General features: G+C 41.4%; 1 protein-coding gene across 1 annotated transcript in view; it reads right to left on the bottom strand.

The window, feature by feature from the left end:
- The window catches only part of LOC103374688 (MAP kinase-activating death domain protein-like), a gene marked incomplete at its 5' end in the record, with an annotated part of 41,730 nt that extends 19,401 nt beyond the window's left edge, over positions 1 to 22,329 (bottom strand). Inside the window, 12 exons of the mRNA XM_008304804.1 lie at positions 1,808 to 1,928; positions 3,264 to 3,422; positions 4,379 to 4,462; positions 5,650 to 5,753; positions 9,902 to 10,052; positions 11,077 to 11,263; positions 12,411 to 12,519; positions 20,030 to 20,131; positions 21,142 to 21,278; positions 21,529 to 21,782; positions 21,939 to 22,144; positions 22,226 to 22,329. Coding sequence (XP_008303026.1) covers positions 1,808 to 1,928; positions 3,264 to 3,422; positions 4,379 to 4,462; positions 5,650 to 5,753; positions 9,902 to 10,052; positions 11,077 to 11,263; positions 12,411 to 12,519; positions 20,030 to 20,131; positions 21,142 to 21,278; positions 21,529 to 21,782; positions 21,939 to 22,144; positions 22,226 to 22,329 — 1,718 coding nt within the window. The remainder of the gene's footprint in view (positions 1 to 1,807; positions 1,929 to 3,263; positions 3,423 to 4,378; positions 4,463 to 5,649; positions 5,754 to 9,901; positions 10,053 to 11,076; positions 11,264 to 12,410; positions 12,520 to 20,029; positions 20,132 to 21,141; positions 21,279 to 21,528; positions 21,783 to 21,938; positions 22,145 to 22,225) is intronic.
- Between the last annotated feature and the right edge of the window lie 88 nt (positions 22,330 to 22,417).

Below are 22,417 nucleotides of genomic sequence, written 5' to 3'. Positions count from 1 at the left end.
CGCTCATTTACTGGCTAATTCACAGCCCCGGAGCTTCAAAGAAGCATCCAGCGGCTGCTCTGGCACATTTAAATACCGGAGTTTAGCTCCGAGAGGGTCGAATTAATTCAGGCTCTGTTTTGGTAAACATGCAGTTAAAACTAAAAGCGGTCATGACTTGCAAAAAATTATATTAATGGTAATTAGTTTCCCCCGTTAACTTAATGTTATTCCTGTTTGCACCTTAATGACAGAGTTTTAAGTCGATGCTGACGAACCTCTGAGACCAAATAAAACTTCCAACTGTTAATTAATTCCATATAAAATCAACCAAATCTGAAGGAAGTTCCTCCCGACCTTCTCAGAATCTAACTTTATCTAATGATCAGAGTTCTACCTTCAGAGGTCCTTGAAGTCCATAGAGGAGGGTCCAGACTGATCACTTCATACATTTCATCAGTACATGACATTTTAGGATAAAAAAAACTCGTCCAAAATGTTATGAAACTTCTTTAAAATGACCCAATGTGCCTCAAAACTCGTCCCAAATGATCCAGAATGTGTCCAAAATGACAAAAACGTCCCCAAAAGGCCTCAAAATGTGTCCAGAACAATTCAGAACTTGTCGATAAACAAACTGAAGCTTCTCCAGAATCACCTAAAACTCATCCTGAACAATTTAAAACGTGACTGTAAACCAGAAGATGAGCCTCTTATCAGAATGTAGGAGAAACACTGAGACCTTTGATCTGCTGGAACTGGTTCTGACCCAAACTGATCTGGTGTCAGGTTCTAGCAGAACCCAGATGTGTTCTTCCTCCTAAATGTCATGTGTCTATCTGCTGTACTGATGAAGTTCTGAGGCTCNCTCGTCCAAAATGTTATGAAACTTCTTTAAAATGACCCAATGTGCCTCAAAACTCGTCCCAAATGACCCAAAATGACAAAAACATCCCCAAAATGCATCAAAATCTGTCCAGAACAATTCAACACTTGTCGATAAACACACTGAAACTTCTCCAGAATCACTCAGAACTGGTCCTGAACAATTTAAAATGTGACCGTAAACCAGAAGATGAGCCTCTTATCAGAATGTAGGAGAAACACTGAGACCTATGATCTGCTAGAACTGGTTCTGACCCAAACTGATCTGGTGTCAGGTTCTAGCAGAACCCAAATGTGTTCTCCTCCTTAATGTCATGTGTCTATCTGCTGTACTGATGAAGTTCTGAGGCTCAGAAATGATGGAAAAAGTCCATTAAAGTGATCAATCTGGACCCTCCTCTGTGGACTTCAAGGACCTGGACCTCTGGAACATTCACAGTCTGAAGGTAGAACTCAGATACAGAACCAGATGTTCTGAGGAGGTTCTGGTTGATTTTTCATTCTGTTTTATATACAGTTACATCAGATGACACAGAATAACCTCTCAGCTCTTACCAGACCTCTGGCTCACCGGCTAAATTAAACATATTTAACATTACGTCACTTCGAGGTCATCACATGTCTGACTTCTGCTTTTTTCTCTCAGAAATAACTTTCCTTTTTTTTTTTCACGATTAGTGAAAGTTCACTGCGGTTAACGGGCAAACCCAAAGCTTGCACAAGTTGATGTGAGTAAAAGGTAACAGAAGTTAAAAGTCGGCTGTCTTTACTCGAGCTGGAGCATCTTTTCACATTTACAGAAGATTTTTGCTCGACAAACAACAAAGATAATGTTAGTGAAGCGACACAGAACAATCTGCAGACAGAAGGAGTGCGAGTACGCTTCCCGAAGCCTCAGCGTGAACGTGTGACGAGGCTCTACGGTACAGAGAGCAGAGTTTACCCAGCAGGCCTTCACACAGGTAAATCCTCATGCTGATGTCCTCCATGGGCTGAGCGGGCGGAGCCTTGGCCACCGCGGGGACGTGGTCTTTGGCGCCGGGTTTCAGAGTGTGGGTTTTCCCCTGTGGACGAAACAAAGACGGCGTGTTTGTGAGTCAACAGAGAAACGCTGAATTAACCGCACAGGGAAAGAAAAAAAATCTATAACATCTGCGGTTGTTGAGTTTAATAAATCTGTAGCGGAGCGCTTTAAACCGTCAACAACCGCGGCTGCTCGCTTGAAGCCAGAGTTTGAGCTTTATCACAAAGAAGAGAAGTTGGCAGTCAGTTGTGCTGAATTTGTTCTTGGCAAAAAGAAAAAGGCAGAAAAACAATTTTCCGGAACATTAAACTTTCTCTCATTTTCAGGTGTTATTAGGGAGCAGAGCTCTGGACCGCAGCCTTCCAGCTTTTCTGGCGTGAAACAAACACAGCTACCGACTGTGGACGCAATGAATCCAAAGAAATGTTTGTAGAAATCAAGAAAGGCAGAGGACCGAAATGTAATGTTTCAGCAGCATGTGATGGCGGAGAACCTGTCAATCGTAACTAGACTTCTTCATTAATAAAGGCGGCTATAACTGAATATGTAAAATGGAAACAGGAGTGATTAAACCAGGACGCTCTGCTCTGCTTATGTGGACAAAAATGCTTCAAAAATGACTTGAAATTTGACAAAAATGACTCAGAATGGTTCCAAAGTGACTCAGAATTCTCCAAATTCTGTAAAATAGAAATAGTATATGTTCACAGAAGGACTTAAGATTCTCTAAAATAACTCAAAGCCTTTTCAAAACGACTCAAAATGGTTAAAGAGCTGTACGGAAAAATATAAAATCTGACAAAAATGACTCAAAACATTTTTTAAATTGAGTCAGAATTCTCCAAAAATGGTTCAAACGTTTTCAGTGACTCATAAAATCTTCAAATGGTTCAAGAATCGTCCAAAATGACTTGAAATTTGACTCAGAATGGTTCCAAAGTGACTCAGAATTCTCCAAATTCCTTAAAATACAAACAGTAGTGAATAAATCAGTCTGTCTCCTGCTGTTCTTTCACTGTTTTATCACTTCTATTGTCCACTAAGGTCCAGATCTTAAACAATCATTGTTAATCATAGTTTTCCAGAGTCTGCTTCAGGTTCATCTGTGGCTGCCTGCTAGCTTAGCCGCTAGCTGCTAGCCGCTGTCAAAGTGAAGCTAACTTCCTGGTTTCTGGTTCAGTTTTCTCTGATTGAGAGACATTTCTGAGACCACAGACACAGAGAGGAGCCGAAGTAGAGCCTTTAATTGATCAGTAATTGGTAAATAAAAATACAGATAATTATAACAAATGCCAAACATCGACCCTGATGATCGGTCCGTCCCTGATAGAAATGAGCTAAATCTACATCTGTTTAATCTGCATGTGTGACTCACAAACACGGCGCTGGTGGCCGGGTTGGTTTCGATCTCGCTGTCGGAGAGCGTCCCTCTGGACTGAGCCAAATGAGGAGCGGTTCTGCCTCCGAGTCCGTCGCCTGCTGTGCTGCTCAGGTCGCTGTCGGCGCCCAGAGTCTCTCCGGAGCTGTTGCTGATCTGAAAAATAAGAAAACCCGAGTGTAAGAACAATACAAACAGGGAGCAGCTCCACATTGAAATAATCTTCGGGGAACCATATTCATAATAAAGTCCAGACACTCTGACAGCACCTCATACGTCCAGCTTCAAACTAAACTCTTTGCAGGCTTTCGTTTATGTAGTTTTTATGCATTTTCCTGTAATTTAATGGCATCAAAGCTGTTGCTTATTTGAATTTATGTTTCTAAATATATATTTTCACTGATGTAAATCACTTCTAACTGCACTGTGCTTTGCTAATTCAGTTATTATTATTATTAATTATTAGAGTAAATTGTCTCTCAGCTTGATTGAACTCGTTAATAAAGTGAAATGACTTCATGTTTTTGTTAATTACAGCATTCAGTCGTGATTTGTGTGTCATTTATTCACACAACTCCTTTGGTCTTTATGAAGACTGACACGTCAATGACAACAATGATGAACAATATTTGGGGTGTTTTCTTACAAAGCTTCTTAAAAAGTAGCTCAATATAGAGTAAATCAAACAGATTTAATCAGAATAATAAATGACGTGTTGGGGACTTAAAGTGGCCCCAAAACAAACACCCACTAAAACACAACTTTGTATGTTTGTAAAGTTTCCGTCTCTGCTTGAATTTAAAATAAGATTATGTGGGATTTGGACAAAGTTTGGCTTCAAAACATGAGATTTTAATGAGTTGCACTTGTTGTCCAGTTAAAATTAAAGGTTAAATCCACATATAAAGTAAAAACGCCAAAATCACTGAAGGTAAAATCAATGATTTGTCCGATGTACACGTCACACTGCTAACCTTCTTCCTTCATGTTAGTTATTTTGACAACAGATTTTGAAAGACAGTAGATTAAATCATCCTGGAGTCTACGTGTGTTATTTTGAGGTTCTATGTAGCCGGACCGAGCAGAACCGGAGTGAGTTGGCCGTGCCCTACCACTGTGCTGGCCTCCGAGTCCTGGCTGGTGCTCCTCGTCAGGATCGGCGGCTCCGAGCTCGTCACCGACTCGGTGTCGCTTTTCTGTTGAAACAAACGAAGAAAAATAAATAAGTGGAGAGAATTTAGAGGCACGTTTCAGGAAAATATGCTGAAATCTGTTCAACCAACATCACAACCTGCTAAAGTCCACAAACATTAGCATTAATACTTTATATTACCTTTAATTTTAAAGCTCTTATGTTGGTCATTGTAAGGAACACAGGCTGTAACAGTCCAGCTTATGCAGATTTGTCTACATTATTTTAAGGGAAAAAAACACATTTTCTATGATGAAATCGTTGTTTTTACACGTGTCTCACCATAAAACGCTATTAGATGAGATGTACTTTCATAACTGTGTGCGAGAGATGACTTTATCCGAACTATGTTGGTGGAAAACAAACAAAAAAATGTGTATGAAGCGAAAATATTACTTAAATAATAATAATGTCTGTTTTTAAAATCTGAGTTCCAAAGTGCTTTTACGAGGCACCAAAATAAAACAGATGAGTCAGAATATAGAGACAGATAAAAGCCCAACACAGTGTTAGAGAGGCAGGAACATTAAAGACATGACTGATCTTATTTCATTCACTGACTTTGGGTTTTAGAGTCACGTACTCACTGTTCTGACTGATCAGGATAATGTTAATGTTGATGTTGACGACAACCTTTACATTTTATTTTGTGTTTGTTTTTAATAAAAAGTCGGGTGTAATGACAGAAACGATGTCAGAAATGTGCTTTTATTTCTAAACTGGCACAAAGTTTAATCTGTCTTCATAACATCATTACTTTGGTGTGTTTATATGTCAATAGCAACAATTCAGCTCGTTTTTATGACATTAATACTGATTAAATATGTTAAAACCTTTGCAAAGACTGCATTGCTGCACTAGTAATAATATATATTAACATATCAGTGCATTAACAGGTTTATGAGTAACTTAAAATGTGCAACAATGCATGCTGGTTGTAATTTAGTGCAAATTAAAATAGATTTTTCTTCACTAGAATTGTGAAGTTTTGCAGTTTCATTTGACATGTGCGACATCAGCTCAGAAGAATAAATGTACATTTGGATGCAAAACCTCTGAAATGTTAAAGTGCAGCCATAAAAACTGGTCGATGACATGAAGCTGAGTCTCAGGTTCTTCTGCTGTGGCTGCAGCCGCACCTCAAAACTCGATTTTTAAATGTTCAGCGCCACAAAAAGAGCCGCGACAAACCTGAGATCCGGACGCGACGCTGAGGCCGCTGTCGGCACTGATCTGAGATTTCTTCTCCTCGGCGTCGGCCACCTGAGGACGCTGCTGCTTCGCTCCTTCGGATCCTGCGAAACAGACGAATCAATCAGCACGCTTCCCGCGAACGAGACCACGTTGCCTTCCTTACCTTCAGTCAGTCAGAGCCGCCTCACTCAAAGCCAGCACAGCACAGCGACACTGACGCTACATCCATCTGAAGTGCAAAAGCCTCACAGCAAAGCACACAGTAGGACGCTAGCTCAGTCATGTTCGTGAAATGATCCTTAAATCTGAGCTGCCTCTAGCTAGAAACACCGTCTAATCTAGAGGGTTCACCCACAAGTTTCTGTGTCCAAAAGTTAAGTAAAGAGATGAAAGTTTTACAGACCAGACAGAGGAAAGACAAAAACAAAAAAGGGGCAAGCAGAGAGAGTGCCAGAAAACTGGGGGGAAAGTTACAAATGAAAACAAAACTGCAGGAGCGCGACATTAATTCTCAGTCAATGTGGCCCAAAAGTTACAGCAAAACCAACAGACAGACAGGCAGTTAGGCATGCAGACAAACCGAGGGACGGTCAAGGAGACATTCTCTGTTTCAAGTGTGGTTTTCTTATTGGATCACCTCCGTCGCTTCCTTGTTTGGTTTCAGGTTCTTTTCTTTTTTTTTTTGGTGATGTTTAACTTTTGCAAAACCCATTTTTATTGAGCTTTTAATGCAGCAGCAACTCTGGAATAGTGACTGTAAATACAACCATTTACAGCGAGCCACTTGAAACTGGAAAGAATACAGTTAAAAGAGGAGGACAGGGCAGCAGGTATTAATCTCTGTATCGTCTGGATGCATGGTCACCAGGGGAGAAAAAAAAAACATACTGGGAAACAAAATTACAGGTTGCTCGAGCTTAAGCCAGTGATTATAACAGAAGATTCCCATTTTTTTTCTCTTATATATATATAAATATCAAAAACTCCAAACCAATCCACAGGATTTTGTGCTACATCAGTAAACAACTGTGTATTTAACTGTGCAAGAAAACAAACCAAGACTGGCTGCGATTTAAAGTCTGGATTAACCCTCTGAACCCCAAAACACATCAGCGAATACATACAGCGGGTGATTTATTTTTAAATACTCAGAACTAAATCATTTATCTGAGCCAGAAGAGACAAAAACTGGGGAAAAAAAGATGTAATTTTCAACTTTTTGACAGATCTTGAGCTAATCATCAGTTTTTTTAAAGCTTAAAAACTGTAATAGTTATTCAAAATCCTATTCTACATGTCATATTAAAAAAAAAGGTAAAAAATAAACCCTTTGCATTAACCAGATTCTGTAAAAAACTAAAAATTCTACTCTTTCTGATGCAACCGTGAAGTCAGGAGTAGCTCAGATGTGATCTACAGTCTCATGACAAAAATTCAGGAACTTCCTGGACGAACTGCAGGTTGCGTTACCGCAGAACAAACAGGGAAACAAATTAAAGATGCAAATAATAAAATGTCTGTAGTATGGAGAGTAATTAATTCCTTTTTCTAGTATTACTAACACATGAGGGCACCTGGAAATTTGTTAGACATGTTGGCTCCAAGTTAATTAAATTTTTGTAAAATAAAAAATTCAAGAAATTGTTGAGGGTTTTTTTGTTTGTTTAGTTTTTTCTGATTTATGGCATTACACCAGCAGACATTTCAGAGTTCTGTCTCCTTCTTCCTGGTTGTTCTGTTTCTGTAGAGCTGCAGGACTTTCTATTGCAAAAACATAAAATACAAATTTAAAGTGGCCCCAAAACAAACACCAACAAAAACACAGTTTGGTATCTTTTGTAAATTTTCAGTCGCCGCTTGAATTTAAAATAAGATTATGTGGGATGTGGACGACGTTTGGCTTCACAACGTGAGATTTTAATGAGTTGCTCTTGTTGTCCAGTTAAAATTAAAGGTTAAACGTCATATATAAAAAAAATTAAACCACAGTGAGGCAAAAAAAGAACTGCTTGAGGTTCAGAGGGTTAAACACAACATCACATTTGAGCTAAAACAAGGCTGTAATTTCTCACAGTATCATATCTGTGTGAAATTCTGAGCCTGAAATAATCTAATAATCCAGTGTCATGTGCAGGAGGTTTTCTCATTTAGAGCAGAAGTTACTCTGATTTGCAGTAAAAATCTTTTATGCTCTCAAACCAACTCCTATTCGTATATTTATCCACTCTAACATGCGTTTCTTTATTTATTCATGTATAAAAACACTGGTAAGTCTGAAAAGGTGGAGAGGAATGGGGGGTGGAGAAAGAGTCAGCAGCTGAACACCCCACTCTTTTTTCTTTTCTTTTTTTTTATTTTTTTCGTGTGTGAAAAGTCTCTTACTCTGTGGTTTTTCCATAGCTTTTTGCTTATCCTGGTGCTTGCTCCACAATTCTACCCAAGATGCATTGCAAGCAAGGAGAGAAAGACAGAGAGAGAGTCAGAGAGCTGGTTGAAAAGGCATGTATGGTGGATGAGCATTAAAATGAAACCAAACAAACAAAACAAGCATTGAGTCATTATTCAAAAAGGGGGGTGTTTTGTAATGTTGGCATGTAGCCGAGCTTTCAGTCCGGACGAGAAACGTTTTCGCTGCGTTGGATGCACTCGCGTTTAAGCGGCTACGAAGGTAACATTACAACACACCCAGAGCTGCCGGAGAGCCGCGCAATCAGCTTTCTGTTTTTTTTTTGCATTTCATCGGCTGCATTTGTGCGGCTCTCCAGAGCGAAGCTGAGAGAGAGAGAGGGAGGTAGGGAGGGAGGATGGCTGGTTCGGAAAAAACAGAGCGTGGGATGGAGGGTGAGAGGCCGACTTAGCCAGCAAGTGGAATGGAGCAGTTGCAGAAGCAGGGATGCAAAGTCTCACGGCATTCTGTAGAATTGAAGGTGCAACTTCTAAAGAGGAAGAGAAGGGGGTAGCGGGTAGGAGGGGAGTCAGGGTGGTTCGACTCAGGTCGTCCCCCGTATACAGACCCAGGATCAGAAAGCAAAGAGATCAATAAGGATTTTCTAGGCCAGTCGGTTCTGTCGTGACCGATAGAAAACACTTTGAAATTTGTGTTGTTTTGTTGTTGTTTTTGTTGCTGGGACTGTCTACTGGGGAGTGATGCTTCCACCCTCCATGCTGAGAGCAAAGGGGAGCTGCCAGTTATCTACAGCACGCCTTGCAAAAAGAAAAAAAAACCTGCAGTAAAGGCACAGACGAGCACCGATTTTGACCATCGATGCGCATACCTCCGGGGTTTCCCTTCGTCCGCTACTGCAGATTTACGTGTCGAAGAGACCAAAAACAAAGAACATGCATTCAAGGTGCTAAGAGGCCAAAGACGGGACTCCGGAGAAGGAGGCAAACAGGGGAACAGATGCTGGAGGGGAGGAGGGGGAGACAAACAGACTGGAAGACAAGGGAAATATTCCACACACTTTCCAAAACCAACGCCTCAATTTGTTCACGATTATCTCTGATCACTGAGATGCCATTTGCATGATGGAATTTGTCTGAAAAAGTCCTTTGTGGTGGATTATCTCCAGTCAAAGTGTGTGGAACATTACTGCACTTGTAGGAATCTTTCTGGGGACAAGTGAAGGGGGCTTTCTTGGAGACGGCTGGAGGAGGGGGGTGGGTTTGTTAAAGGTAGATGAGCTTGTAGGGGGGGTAGGGGGGTAGGTAGGTGGGGTTTTACAGTGCACATGCAACCGGGCTGGAGTGGTGTACACACCAATCGAGGCAATGAAGTTCTCCTCGTTCAGACTCCGGGTATCAAAATGGCGGGCTCCTTTGCCCGTTGGGTGGTGCGGCAGCTGCAGGTGGGGAATATTCAGGAGCCCCTGAGGCCTGGAGGTCTCCATGCGACCAGAAGGACTCTCTTTACTCCCCGGGCTGCCAGCACTGTCTGTGGGGCTTCGCTTGCGCTTTTCTGGGTCTACCAAGTCACCAGAAATTAAGGGGGAGGGGGCCAAAGACAGAGCATCATGAAAGTTACAGGGACATCAGAGACGTAGGTTTAAAAGCGGGACAAAGAGAATCACAGTTTCTGTTAATGTTTCAGTGAGTCTAACATGCAGCTTTAAGCTTTAATATCAACACAAACACACGGACAAGTGTTAGTAGCACAGGCCCGCTGCTGTCAGCACGGAAAGGTTTAGAAATCCTATAAATCACAGAGTCCCAACACCAAGCATTCCTGTTCTAAACGCAGCAGACGCACCTTTGGTTTGGTAATGTGTTCGAGCTATTTCCAGCAAGCTGAAGACGCTGGCCATTCCTCCGAGGCCGGCGTTGGTGTACGAGTGCTCCAGACTGGAAACCGTGCACTTCAAGATGTCCAGCATGCCTTTATACACCTTCCTGCTCACCTCCTGGAAGCAAACACAGCCACAAGGTTTGTAAGAAGAAGAAGGAGGAGAAGAGGAAGAGGATGTGGACGAAGAGGGAAAAAGAAGAGCGGAAGAAGAAGATTAATAGAAGAGCAGAAATAGGAAGTAGAGGAGGAAGAAGAAGATGGAGAGGAAAAAGAGACAGAAGAGGAGAACAAGAGCAAGAAGAAGAAAAAGAGAAAGAAAAAGAAGAGGAGAAGATGAAGGTGAGAAAGAGGAAGGAGTAGAGGAAGAAGAGGAGGAAGAAGAGGAAGAGCAAGACAGAGAAGACATGAGAAGAAAAGGAAGGAAAAAGAGGAAGAAGAAAAAGAAAAGGAGAAGATGAAGGTGCGAAAGAGGAAGGCGTAGAAGAAGAAGAGGAAGCATAAGATGAGGAAGAGCAAGAAAGAGAAGACATGAGAAGAAAGCAGAAAAAACAAGAGGAAAAAGAGAAGAAAAGGAAGTAGACGAGGAAGAAGAAGACAACAAAGAGAGTGAAAGAAAAGGAGGAAGAAGAAAAAGAAGAGAAGATGATGGTGAGAAAGAAAGGAATAGAGGAAGAAGAGGAGAAGCGAGTAGAGGAAGATAAGGAGGAAGAAGAACAAAAAAGATAGATGAAAGAGGAAGAAGAGGAAGAGCGAGAGACAGAAGAAGAAGCAGAGAAAGAAAAAGTAGAAAAAGGAGAAAAAGAAAGTAGAGGAAGAAGAAGAAGAAGAAGAAGAAAAAAGAAGAGGAGGAAAAAGAAGAGTGCTAAGAAAACCAATGGTTGTTTTAAGGAGCAGCTGTGTGAGGAGGATCTCTGTCATCTACACCTTCATCGTTCATTATTAACAGAGCTGTAACTGAAGCATCGCTGCAGGACTTTGGAGGTGTTTTGATTTGTACATGTTTCCACTGTTGGAGCTTCAGATCTCACTACATGTCCACGGAGCATCAGTAGCTCGGTTAGACTTCTGACAGGACTTGTCGCTAACTTCGTGCACTTCTTCACTCATGAGCGTCAACAGTCAGGACGGTGAAAACCCACCACGTCTCGGATGATCTCCTGCCGGGCGTCCTCCTCCGACTGCACGGCTCGGTTCAGTTTGCTCAGCACGAAGACGCGCAGCTGCTCGTTCTCCAGCAGGCGTCGGACCTTCTTCATGTTGAGCCAGCCGACGCCCTGGCCGTCCAGGACGCTCTGCACCACCTCCTTCAGGAACTGCTGGTTCTCACTGGACCACAAGAAACAGCTTCAGTCCAACTCAGCAGAACGACATCATAAAAACATTTACACCCCACGAACAACCAGTTAAAACTTCTCACGTCGTACGAGGACACAAGAAATGTTCTCGACCTCACCCGGAAACAAGAAGTGTAACTCCCTAACTCCCATTTTTTATTTGACTGTAACTGAATAAACCTGGGAACAACATACAACATTTTTCCAGGTGCCCACAGGTTTTAACAATACTAGAAAAAAAAACGGTGACGCTAACTACAGTAAATACTTTACTAGATGCATTTTTAATTTGTGTAAACACTGCCTGCATTTCAGCTGAAAAGTTGCTGAATTTTTGCTACGTGACTCTCGATCACATCCGAGTCCTTCATGGCTTCACAGCTGCAACAAGAAATGCAGAATTTTTTTTTTTCATTTTTATAGAATCTGGTTCATGCAAAGGGTCTATTTTTGGTAAATTTCTAAATAAGGAATGTAGAATAAAGTGATTTTGGATCAAGTATTGCAGCAGCATGTCACAGATGTTCAAGAACAGTCAAAAAGTAGAAAATTAGATGATTTTTTTTTCTGATTTTACAGTTTCTGGCTCTGATAATTGGTGTAATTTTTTACATGTTTTTAAATTAATTTTTTAAATTAAAGGTGTTTTATACTTAGCATCAGGTTTTTTGGGTTCCGAGGGTTTAATCTGATTATTTTAAATAATTGTTTTCTTGCACATTTAAACACAAGCACAGTTGTTTACTGATGTAGCACAAAATCCTGGATTGTTTTGGGGTTTTTGATCTAAAAAATATGGGAATTACATGTCATAATCACTCGCTTAAACTCAAGCAACAGGTAACTTTGTTTTATAGTGTGATGCCACCATGCATCCAGGTGACAGAGAGATTAATACCTGCTGCCCTGTTCTCCTCTTTTAACTGTATGCTTTCCTGTTTCATGTGTGAATCGTGTATTTACAGCCAAAAGTTATAGTCACAAAACAAAGAACAGTGTAATTTGGGCCACATTTGCAGCATCGACTGAGGATTAGTGCATTAAAGTGCACTGACGTTAAAGGATGTTTAAAAACGATCTTTGTCCTGCGATGTTTCCTGGTGAGGCCGAGAACTTCCTCATTCAGATCCCCCATGTACCTGGTGTTGTTGACTCGACCCTGAGGAGAGGGCGACTCTCTCTTCACCGTCGGACTGTGTTTGATCACCGACGACTTCTGGTCCACGAGTGCCCGAGGTGCACGAGCGCCTGAAGAAGAACCGACAACCGTGAGCGACAAAAACCGGAACAACAAAACAAAACACTGCAAAAACCCACACGGTGAAAGTGAACCGGACTCACACAGAAACACTTTGCTCACCAAGAACTGCAAACCAGCACAGAAAAAACAACTTTCTACTGTGTCTTTTATTGTTATTGTTTTCTTTTTACAGCTACGACATCAAGTAGGAAGAGAAAAAAGCGTCACTTTGAGAGGAGGACAGACACGTTTGGGATCTAGGCGAAGGTTATCTACTGCTGAACAGACAAATTGCTGCTGGAGTCTATTATTACAACAGGAGACGTGAAGGACAAATCAAACAGGGACGTGGTGAACAAACACACACACACACACACAGTCGCACACAAACATCGTGGTGGTGGCATCACAAATTAGCGGCATGGAGACGTGAGGTCAGAGGGAGGACAGCGACTGCATCAGTGACACCATGCATGACGGAAAATAAAGAGATGAGCGGACGGATGGCGGCTCGTTTTGAAGCGGTTGTTGGGGTTGGGTCACCTTCAATCAAACAGGCTCCGAATGTTACGAATCAGACCTCATGGTGTTTGTCTACTTATTCCTTTTGCCTTAAATTTAAAAAGCTCAGCGACGCTACACACTGCGGCGTCTCGGGGTAAAATAAATCCCTCCTGTGCATTTCTATTAAATATTCGCCTCGTGTTAACTCTCAAATACATATTTTAAATCAGCCGTTCTCCACAGTGTGAACCTCACATAATTATAATTTAGCAAATTTTTATTTATCATTACTTTTTTCAGTTTCTAGTTATTTGAGCGACTGTTGTGAATTTTGCCTTTTCTTTAATGGAAGGGGATGAATACACATGAGGACGACTGGATAAAAAAAGAAACAAAATCTGAAAATTTTGACTTAAAAAAAAAAAAAAATCACTCAAATTAGTTAAGGAAACAGTCACAAGTTGACTATTAATTGAGTAAACAATTAGCAGCTCTACAATGAACAGAAAGTCCAAATAAAAAAGGAGTAAAAGCAGCTGCAAATTAATGAAAGATGCAGCCAAAAGCAGTGTTTCCATACAACTCAAAGGAATTAAAGGCAAACTTCTGTTGCGAATGAGGCTCGTTTGGATTAAAAGCTCTTGAGAAAGTAAACTAGGCTTCGTATCGGCAGAAGGTGGCGCTACAGGCCACATGGCTACAATAAACAGGAAACAAAGAATCGCTAAAAAAACACCTCGAAGAAACAAACAAAACTTCTACAAGAGAGAAAAAACAAACAGGAGTCTTCAGGAACTGTTTTAATCTAGGAAGTTGTTCTTTTTGTCAGTAGGTTTGAAAGGTGTTTGGAGGCGAGAACGATGAAAGAAAACAGCTCAGAACTTATCGAGAATGAATCTTGATAACTAAACAACCTCATGTGAACCAACTTTGCCATTTCCTCTAACTTTTCTCAATTTTTTTCGACCTTTTTTTAAACGCATTACTTGAAAAATGTGGATTAAAACACAGAATGGAAACAGCTAATGCGTTCTGTCGGTTCTGCTGTAAAGTCACACATGATATGAAATAAAACAACGCAACTGATTAAATTACAAAAGAATCTGATGTGTTTTAAATCACGCTGAATGTCTGACATTTAATATAAAAACACTAAATCTAAGTGAGAGGAATCAAATTCCAAGCTACAATTATGTTTAATTCCTGCAGCATCTGAGCAAAGAACTTCAACTTCTGGACACGGTGCGCCGGCTCACATGTCGACATAAAAACCGGAGCCAACTTTTAACTGGAACTAAAACTGTCCAACCTAATCACGTTGAGGTTAAATTAGGTTTTAAGAAATAAACAACACCTGAGAGATACGTGCGATCATGACGTCGCTCTTTTTCAGAGCTAATATTTTACACAAATGTCGTGTATTTACCAGCATCGAGCTTCAGCCGTTCTACAACCACGTTACTGTGATACGAAATGAAATAAAAGCACTGATAAATCCAGATTATTCAGGTCCAGTAAAATGCATCAGTGCCCACACCGGGAGTATTTCCTGCTATTCAAAGAGCACAGATGCAGCATAAAGACAGATACGGGGGGAATTAGCTGACAGCGTCTTCAGGCTGTTACACGCTGAGGCCTGAGAGAAGAAACCTCCTACAAGAAGAGAATTAAAAAAAAGCTTTTTCTGATCTGACATCTGTCATTCCAGGCTGGTTCATTGTTAGTTTTATGTGACAGCAGGGATCTGCAGTTTATTATTGTTGCCGGAGTGATACGGGGACAAGAAATGAGGTTTTTATTGAAGAAAGATAACACTCTGGTTGCACAAGCAGAATTTTTCAGTTAGAAAAAAACAAAACAAAACATTAACGCACGGCTGTTTGTCTGTGTTTTTAATGATTTATTCCAAAAAGTGATGCATCATTCGTCACTTCATCCTAAACAGTAATATTATTTGTAACATTACTTCCTCAAGTTGCAGGATCAGGTGGAATACTTCAGTTTCATGCCCAATAATACTTCATTACTTCAGCGTCTGCTACTATTACATCTTAATTTATTTGTCTTTTTACTAGTATTTTGTACTCATTGCTTTTCTATTAGGGGCTGCATTAATTCACGTTATTTCCTTTGGGATGAATGAAGTTCCATCTTATCGTAACACGAGCAGCCAGGCTGTTTCTTCATATGATAACTTTACTGCAGCAGGAGGGTGAAGACTGCAGATGAATACAGCCAGATAAATCTGAGGCTAAATGAAAAGTTTGTTGGTGTTGGAGCTCCAGTGGAGTCTCTTGGCTGCAGGATTTCATCATTATTTCTGGCAGGATGACTTCCAGGTATTAGGCGGACCCCTGTGGCTTTTTATACAGAAGCTACAAAACAGCACTTGACCTTCGGGGTCAATTGTGTGGTCGAGCTGAGTAACGAGGGAGAAACGCTAATGAAGTCTGAACGCTGAGTCCGCGGCAGCAGAGCCAACATGACACCGCGCAGGCAGGTCAGCTCGTAAACAGAGCGGAAAAACACCGTTAGCTTAGCAAACGTGGGACACGGAGTCTGGAGGAGCAGCGGCACGGCGAGTTGTTCCTGCATCAGCACCGGCCAGACTACAAACAAAATCAGAATACTAAATCCAGTCAGTGTCTGCCTCAAATCAAATACGATCCAGCTGCAACACCAGACCTATTTCTATGATATAACTTAACATTATCGCGATGTTTGTGTATTTACAAATATTCTAAACATTTAAAAGATATATCGCTTTTCCTACAGGCACAAGAATCTGTGCAATGTCGCTATTTTCTATTCACAAAAGAATCCCTGTTTTCCCCTCTATATATATATTTATATGCGATTCTGTGCGACATCAGTGTTTTTTCTACTTGTGAACCTGTGCAATATTATTTTTCACATTCAGAGGAATCTGTGCAATATCTGAACTGCCACATGTGGAAGAATCTCTACAATGTCAACCGTACTTGTGTGTATTTCTTGTTCATTTCCTGTTCTTTGACTGATGTTCCTACATTTCTGCACCGTCCCTTTTGCTTCTGTAGCGCTGCAAATTTGATTAATGCCTCACCTTGACGGATAGGAAGCATTTTACACTGAAACACAAACCTAGTCGGAAGCCTGCAGTCAGAAAGAGAATAAACTGAAAAGCCTTTAGAGGGACCGGCCCTGCAGACTCGGTAAATTAAGTGTTATCATGTTAGTTTCTATCGTAGGTGGCCGACGTTATGAATCCAGATTTCACAATGTCAACATTTAGGGTTCTTTCAGCGTTAGCAGACCGGCAGCACCGATGATGGAAAAACTGGTGCACAGATATCACCAAAAAAAAAGTAGTTTGGGTCATGTTTGCATGTTTGTTTGGTCGGATGGGTTTCTGACGAGGAAGCATAATGATCCAAGATTGCAGAATCTATACCACTAACATGATTCCAAACCCCAACTCCTACGAAACTCAGAAAATGTTCCACTATATATGCAGTGTTGCGCCTCATCTCTAAAGCCTGCAGTGTGCCATCAGCATAACCGTGATGTTAGATAAGACGCCCAGCATCTCGCCTCGTGCAGTCCTGACTTTAGCTCAGAATAATAAAAAAAAAAAAAAGAAAGAAAAGATTTTCACCACTTAGCTTTGGAATTTGCATAATTTTAATGCAGCACTGTGTCATTGTGTGCAGCACAATTACAGCATGAATCAGCCCAACCCCATTATTCTCCGTCGTGGGAGCATGAAGGACGAGAAAACAATGACACACAATAGACGCTGGCAGATTAGATTCTCTGTTCTTATTCTGCGTTTCTGTCCTGTGCTTCGTTTGCTTCCCTGCCGCATCGTATGCAGCTGAACTTCTTCCCTGATAGATTTCATTAAGGCTAGTTTGATCGATGAAAATAAACATACTGTGGAGTGAATTGACTGTTAGTCTGAGGAGGGAGGACAGTCACGATGAATGGCAGTGTGGCAGGACGACACGCTCAATGATCCACCGGACAGTGACTGAAATGGGGTTAAGACACAGGGAATGCTGGGAGATGTAATTGACTGGCTTTGGAGAAGCATGCAGCTCACTCGATAAGAAGGGCAGAACCCACCTTCTCCGCTCCCCGGGCCGGCCTCTGTAATTATCTCCATTAGAGAATTTAGCCCAAATACTGCACACAAAACCCAGAATTAGTGCCGCAAAAAGGTGGACAGAGAGAGGGACACCGGCCCAGACACAACCAGTCTGAACATCAACCCGTAACACGACAGACATGCACACTCAACATGGCGCCGAAACAGAGAAAGAAAAAAAATAGAAAACAAAGAAAAAGGGCAGACAGAAAAGAGAGAACAGACAGTATGTACTGATGATGGTCCTAAAAGTGTTCGGTCAGATGAATATTTTCAGCAACACTTTCAACATGTACAGTCCGTCCCAAGTAGGAGTCGGTGCAGAGCTCATACTTTGTTGTGTTTACATCCGAACCAGGTGGATGATGTTGAACAGTTCGACAATGACGATGTAAATCTGGAGAAATGGATGACTCTTCAGAGGATGTGCATGGTGGAATTTTATCACTATTGCTTTTGAGCACAAAAACACAGAAGATAAAAAAAAAAAAGCAGCAGGGATGTCCTGATCCGATCGGTTCAAGCCCGACTCTTTGTTTACGTCCGCTGTCTCACAGGTGTCGTAAAGGTAGAGCACAACCTGTGGCAGGACGTGAGGGATTCAGACGTAACATAAACATTCCGATTAAAACATTTGTCCTTTGCTGATTTGGCTGTTTTAGTCAAGTTTGGGCCACATAGATCGCTGGTGAGACATAAAAAGCTGTCCAGGTCGATCCCAGTTGGTCTTAAACACATAAACTTTGGTCGGAGGTCATTAATCATCACATAAATCTTTGTCATGGTGCCCTTTTACTAGCTAATCTCCCACAATGCTCTCTGCTGCCAACATGAACTGTAGTCTGAGTGACACCTCCTCTGGTTTCTACAGTATTAAACAATAAGAGGCTCCACCTGGTGGAACAACCAGGTACTACAGCTGGTCTAGATCTGACATCATGTAGAGAATACAGGTTTTCTACATCTTGTGGAGCCTCAGTACATCCTCCCCTCTAACACTAAATCCAGATGGTGTCGTAGCGGAGCTACAACAAGGTAAATGACCATCTACAGAACATTAAAGAACAGCTCGGATTCAGAAATGCAACGCAAAAGTCGGATCGAGGGAAAGAAAATAACCTGATCGGGACATCCCTGGAAATAAAACCTGTCATCTTCGCTACCAATTTTTGCTAAAACAGTGAATAATCGCAAAAAAAGGGGGAAAGAGGACATTTAGCAAATGGGAGCCACCAAACAAACAAGCAAGCAAAGGCAAAAACATGTGAGAGAAGCAGGTGAAGGAGACAAATTCTCTGAGGACAGAAGTTTCCGCGGGCGCCATTCTAAGACGTGAATGTCGCTGCGGTAAACACTGATTGCATAAACAGGACTGAGCATCCTTCTGGTAGCAGTAAGGATGTGCAGATGCCACACCAACGACGGTGAATCTTTCCACTACTTATGTGTGCATCAAAAAGACTCCCAACAGTCACACAGAGAGGAATGGCAAAGGAACGGAGGGGGAAGGCGTGGAGATACGTGAATAGCATGAGAGGTAGGTCTTCTATCTGAGGCCTATGCTGAGAAACAAGGGTGTGAAATAGGCACAGGTCACTTCAAGGATAAAGAAATGCCTAGCAAAGGGGGCTAGAACAAACTATCACACCAGACGTAACATACCCGGGCTGTCAGGGGCATCTGAACAAAGACAAAACACATCATAATCAAAGGAACGGAACATTTTCTATGGCAGCTATTCCACATGGAGTGGAGCTATTGAGTTAGCTTTTCATGCTTCGCCTGTTTTTGTTTTTTTTCTCTCAGTTAAAGTGAAAATCCAGCCTAAACAGAATTCAGAAAATTTAGCTAGTTTCATAACTCTACTGCCAAATGTCATTTTAGTCCCTGTGACAAAAAAAAACGACAGATTTGTTCACATTTTTGTGTTTTCTGTCAACACCTGACACCTGCCTTTCCACATTTATGCACCTCCAAATTATAACTAGGAACGCATTTCTACCGATGTTCTCTCCAAAGATGCTAAATATGAGCACATTACATACATTCAGCTAATGATATAGTACAAAAAAGGCAAATTAGACGACAGCCAAAGCAAAGCTGTGCACGAAAAAGAGTCGCAAATGAACCGAGAAGAAGGTGAAGTCTGTTTTCGAGTGGATTTTCCTGTTAAGACTCTTGAGAGAAAAACTCTTTGTTTTGATATATATTCTCAATATTCTCCTTTAAATAGTGCCATATATGTTTGGCAATCCAGAGGGAGGAAAGTCAGGCTACACAAGAAAAAAACAAAACAAAAAACAGTTCTACAAACCTGCTTGCTCCATTTCCTCCTCAATATCAAAATTAAAATATTCTTTCATCCCCCAAAAAAATGATCGAAAAAGAAACGAGAAAAAGGACAGACAGCAAAATTAATTAACAAGAATATATTAAGGTTACAAAATACTGATTAAAAAAAAGGTTTTTGTGTCGACAGTAAGTTATGGTTTATTTTATTTAGCGGGTCTGTTTTATAGTGTATTTTAAAAGGCAGGTTAAATTAGAGGATTTAAATGAGAGCATTTGAGTGTAATTCAAGTTAGTATGATTAAAGATGGCATTAATTAATAATCAGGTAGATGACTGCAAACACGAAGCCAGCAATATAAACAGAAAAATCAAATGAGCGGGACAGAAAAACAAAAATACTGACGATAATGACGCTGACACTGTTTCCCTAACTCATATTCATTCATGTTGTTTCCCTCCTGTAACTGTGCATCCTAAACAAAATAACCGTCTAAAAATGTTCATTATCACTCCTGAATCCAAACTGAACACACACCAAGATGGCAGAACTTGAACAAATCTTAAAAAAGGTGGGTTTAGCGGCGCTCTCCTACCTTTCAGACTGGGGAAAGGTGTTGCTTTCTCCCTCGCCGCCTTGTTGGGAAGAGCCAGATTGGACAGACTGAAGCTGGTGCCGTGGTTCTTGTAAAGGTTGCCTGTCAGCCGGAGTGACAATAAAACGATCAGAAATCAGGAAGAGAGAACTGCAATGACGATAAACTAATCAAACAATCTGCTGCGCCTGTTTTCGATTAATGGTGTGAGTCTTTAAAAAAAGGAAGATCTGGTTGCAGATTCTTAAATGTTTCCTCCTCGATGCAACAACCTGAATATCTTTGTTTGTCATCTTGGGTTCTGTGAGACAATTATGAACATTTTCTTTCTTTTTTTTTTTTTTTTAAACAAACCAAAACAACTAATCAATCAATGATTAATCAAGAAAAGGATTAAAAGATGATTCCTAAATAACTATTAGTTGTAGTCCTATTAAACATCACTTTTATTTTTATTAAAACAGTAATGATGCACCCTTTAAAAACATGAGTCACCTGATCCTAAATGTACATATCTGCTGTTACATGAACAGTAAATATATTAACGTCCGTCTACAATCCACAAATTAAACGTTCATAATAGCAGACTTCATATAAAACCAAATCTCCCAGATCAACCCATCTCCTGAACCTGCTTTACCTGATTTTATTTATTTTTTTGTTTAACTGGAAGCTGTGAAACTGGGATTTAAATTTGAAACGACGGTCTTAACTGATGGCAGCATTGTTGTAAATTAATAATCGTTTAATCGTTAACAGGAATTAAATACACTGGACATTATTCTGTATGTTGACAGTCTTTGTAGCTTTCGCAGCAATAACAGTTTCATTGAACGTCTGCACAGATTTTTATTGAATTTCCCTTCTGGGATAAATAAAGTATTTTTCATTTCATTTTCATTCATTCACAGTACAGCTTTACTTTTACTTTAATTCTGTCCTCTATGGAAAAAAGAAAACCAGAGAAACTTCTATGACAAAGCAGCTCTCCTCTAATCAGCTACACACGCCCAACCTTCTGGATTTTAACGTGTTGTTGATTACGTGAGTCTTTTAAAATTTGATTTCATGTTTAAAACAATCTGTATGAGACTAAATCTAAACGTGCTTACTGGCAAAGGACATGAGTCCTCCGAATCCGTCGTTGCTGCTGTTGGAGATGGTGGAGTTGGGCGAGCTGTTGCGTGAGTCTTCTCCGTCAGACTCTCCTGGAAGCCTCAGGCTGCTGGGACGTAAAGGACGCTGAGCTCTGAGAAAGAAGAAAAAGAAAAAACGTGTCCAAACAGCGTCAGAGTCCGTCGCAAACACAAGAAGATGTACATGCAGCGAGGGAAGCTCTGAAACATTCACACCATCACACCACCAAAGATTCAAGACCATGAATGGAGAGGTTAGTTGGACATGCTGGGTTTGGACAGAGAGCATTGCATGGTCGGTCAGAGAGCTCATTTGAATGATGAGAAGCGCATTCATTCAAGTGATGAACAAGCTTAACACACTTGTTGCCATTGAGGTTCTGGTTGAATCGAGGGGTGTATGATTCCACTTGCTCCTCTGCATCAGGATCATCCTCTGAGGGGAAGCCATACTGAGGCTCAAAGTACGGGTTGTCATACTCTTGCTTTTTGTTGGCTGGATCCACCAGACCGGCATCGGCTGCGGGTCTGAGGAACGGCTGGCTGCCCAGTCCGGGGACAGGGTTCTGTAAGGCGGCGCTCGCTGAGGCTTCGATTTCAGGTACTTCGCCCTGCTCCTGGAAACAAGAGAAAGACGAGAGGGTGTGCAAATGTTTCCCAAAATATCCCCAATTACAACAACAAAAGTCTACAGCTTGAGTCAAAAAAGAGGCACCATCAGGAAAACAGTGATATTTAGAAAAATGCAGTGAAGAATTGGAACAAGCACACACGTTGTTGACGCCCTGGATGATTGTGCTTGGACTGGAGCTTGCGGTTGTGCTGGAGCTCGATCGGAGGGGTTGTCCGTCCGACGTTTCGGCGGGCCCGTCCCCGCCGGGCGGACCCTCCGCGCTGTGCCCTTCCCTGAAGTCGTGGAAGTCTTGAAACTCAACCTCGCTGGCGTCTCCCAGGGCGGCGTGAGTGGGCGGGTCCAAGCCTGAGACATCGAGGCGGAACGTTACAACGGAGGAAGCAGCACGAATACGATCGGTCCTTGAAAAATGAAGCGGCAACTTACTCGGCGTGTCTCCCTGGATGTCGCCTTGAATCATCTCGCTCACGAGGTCTCCAAGTGAGGAATAGGACGAGCTGGAGTCATCGTACGCCTCGCTGTCGCTACCGCTGCACAGAAATAAATGAATCATTACTAAAAGCGGACAAACAAACGCAAATACTTGCAAAACTCCAACTAGAAGGTTATTCCATATAA

The sequence above is a fragment of the Stegastes partitus genome, unplaced genomic scaffold, assembly GCF_000690725.1.
Source record: "Stegastes partitus isolate 25-593 unplaced genomic scaffold, Stegastes_partitus-1.0.2 Scaffold2327, whole genome shotgun sequence".
Taxonomy (NCBI): domain Eukaryota; kingdom Metazoa; phylum Chordata; class Actinopteri; family Pomacentridae; genus Stegastes; species Stegastes partitus.
Note: the sequence above shows the minus strand (reverse complement) of the source record. Positions and strands in the feature narration are given on the sequence as shown.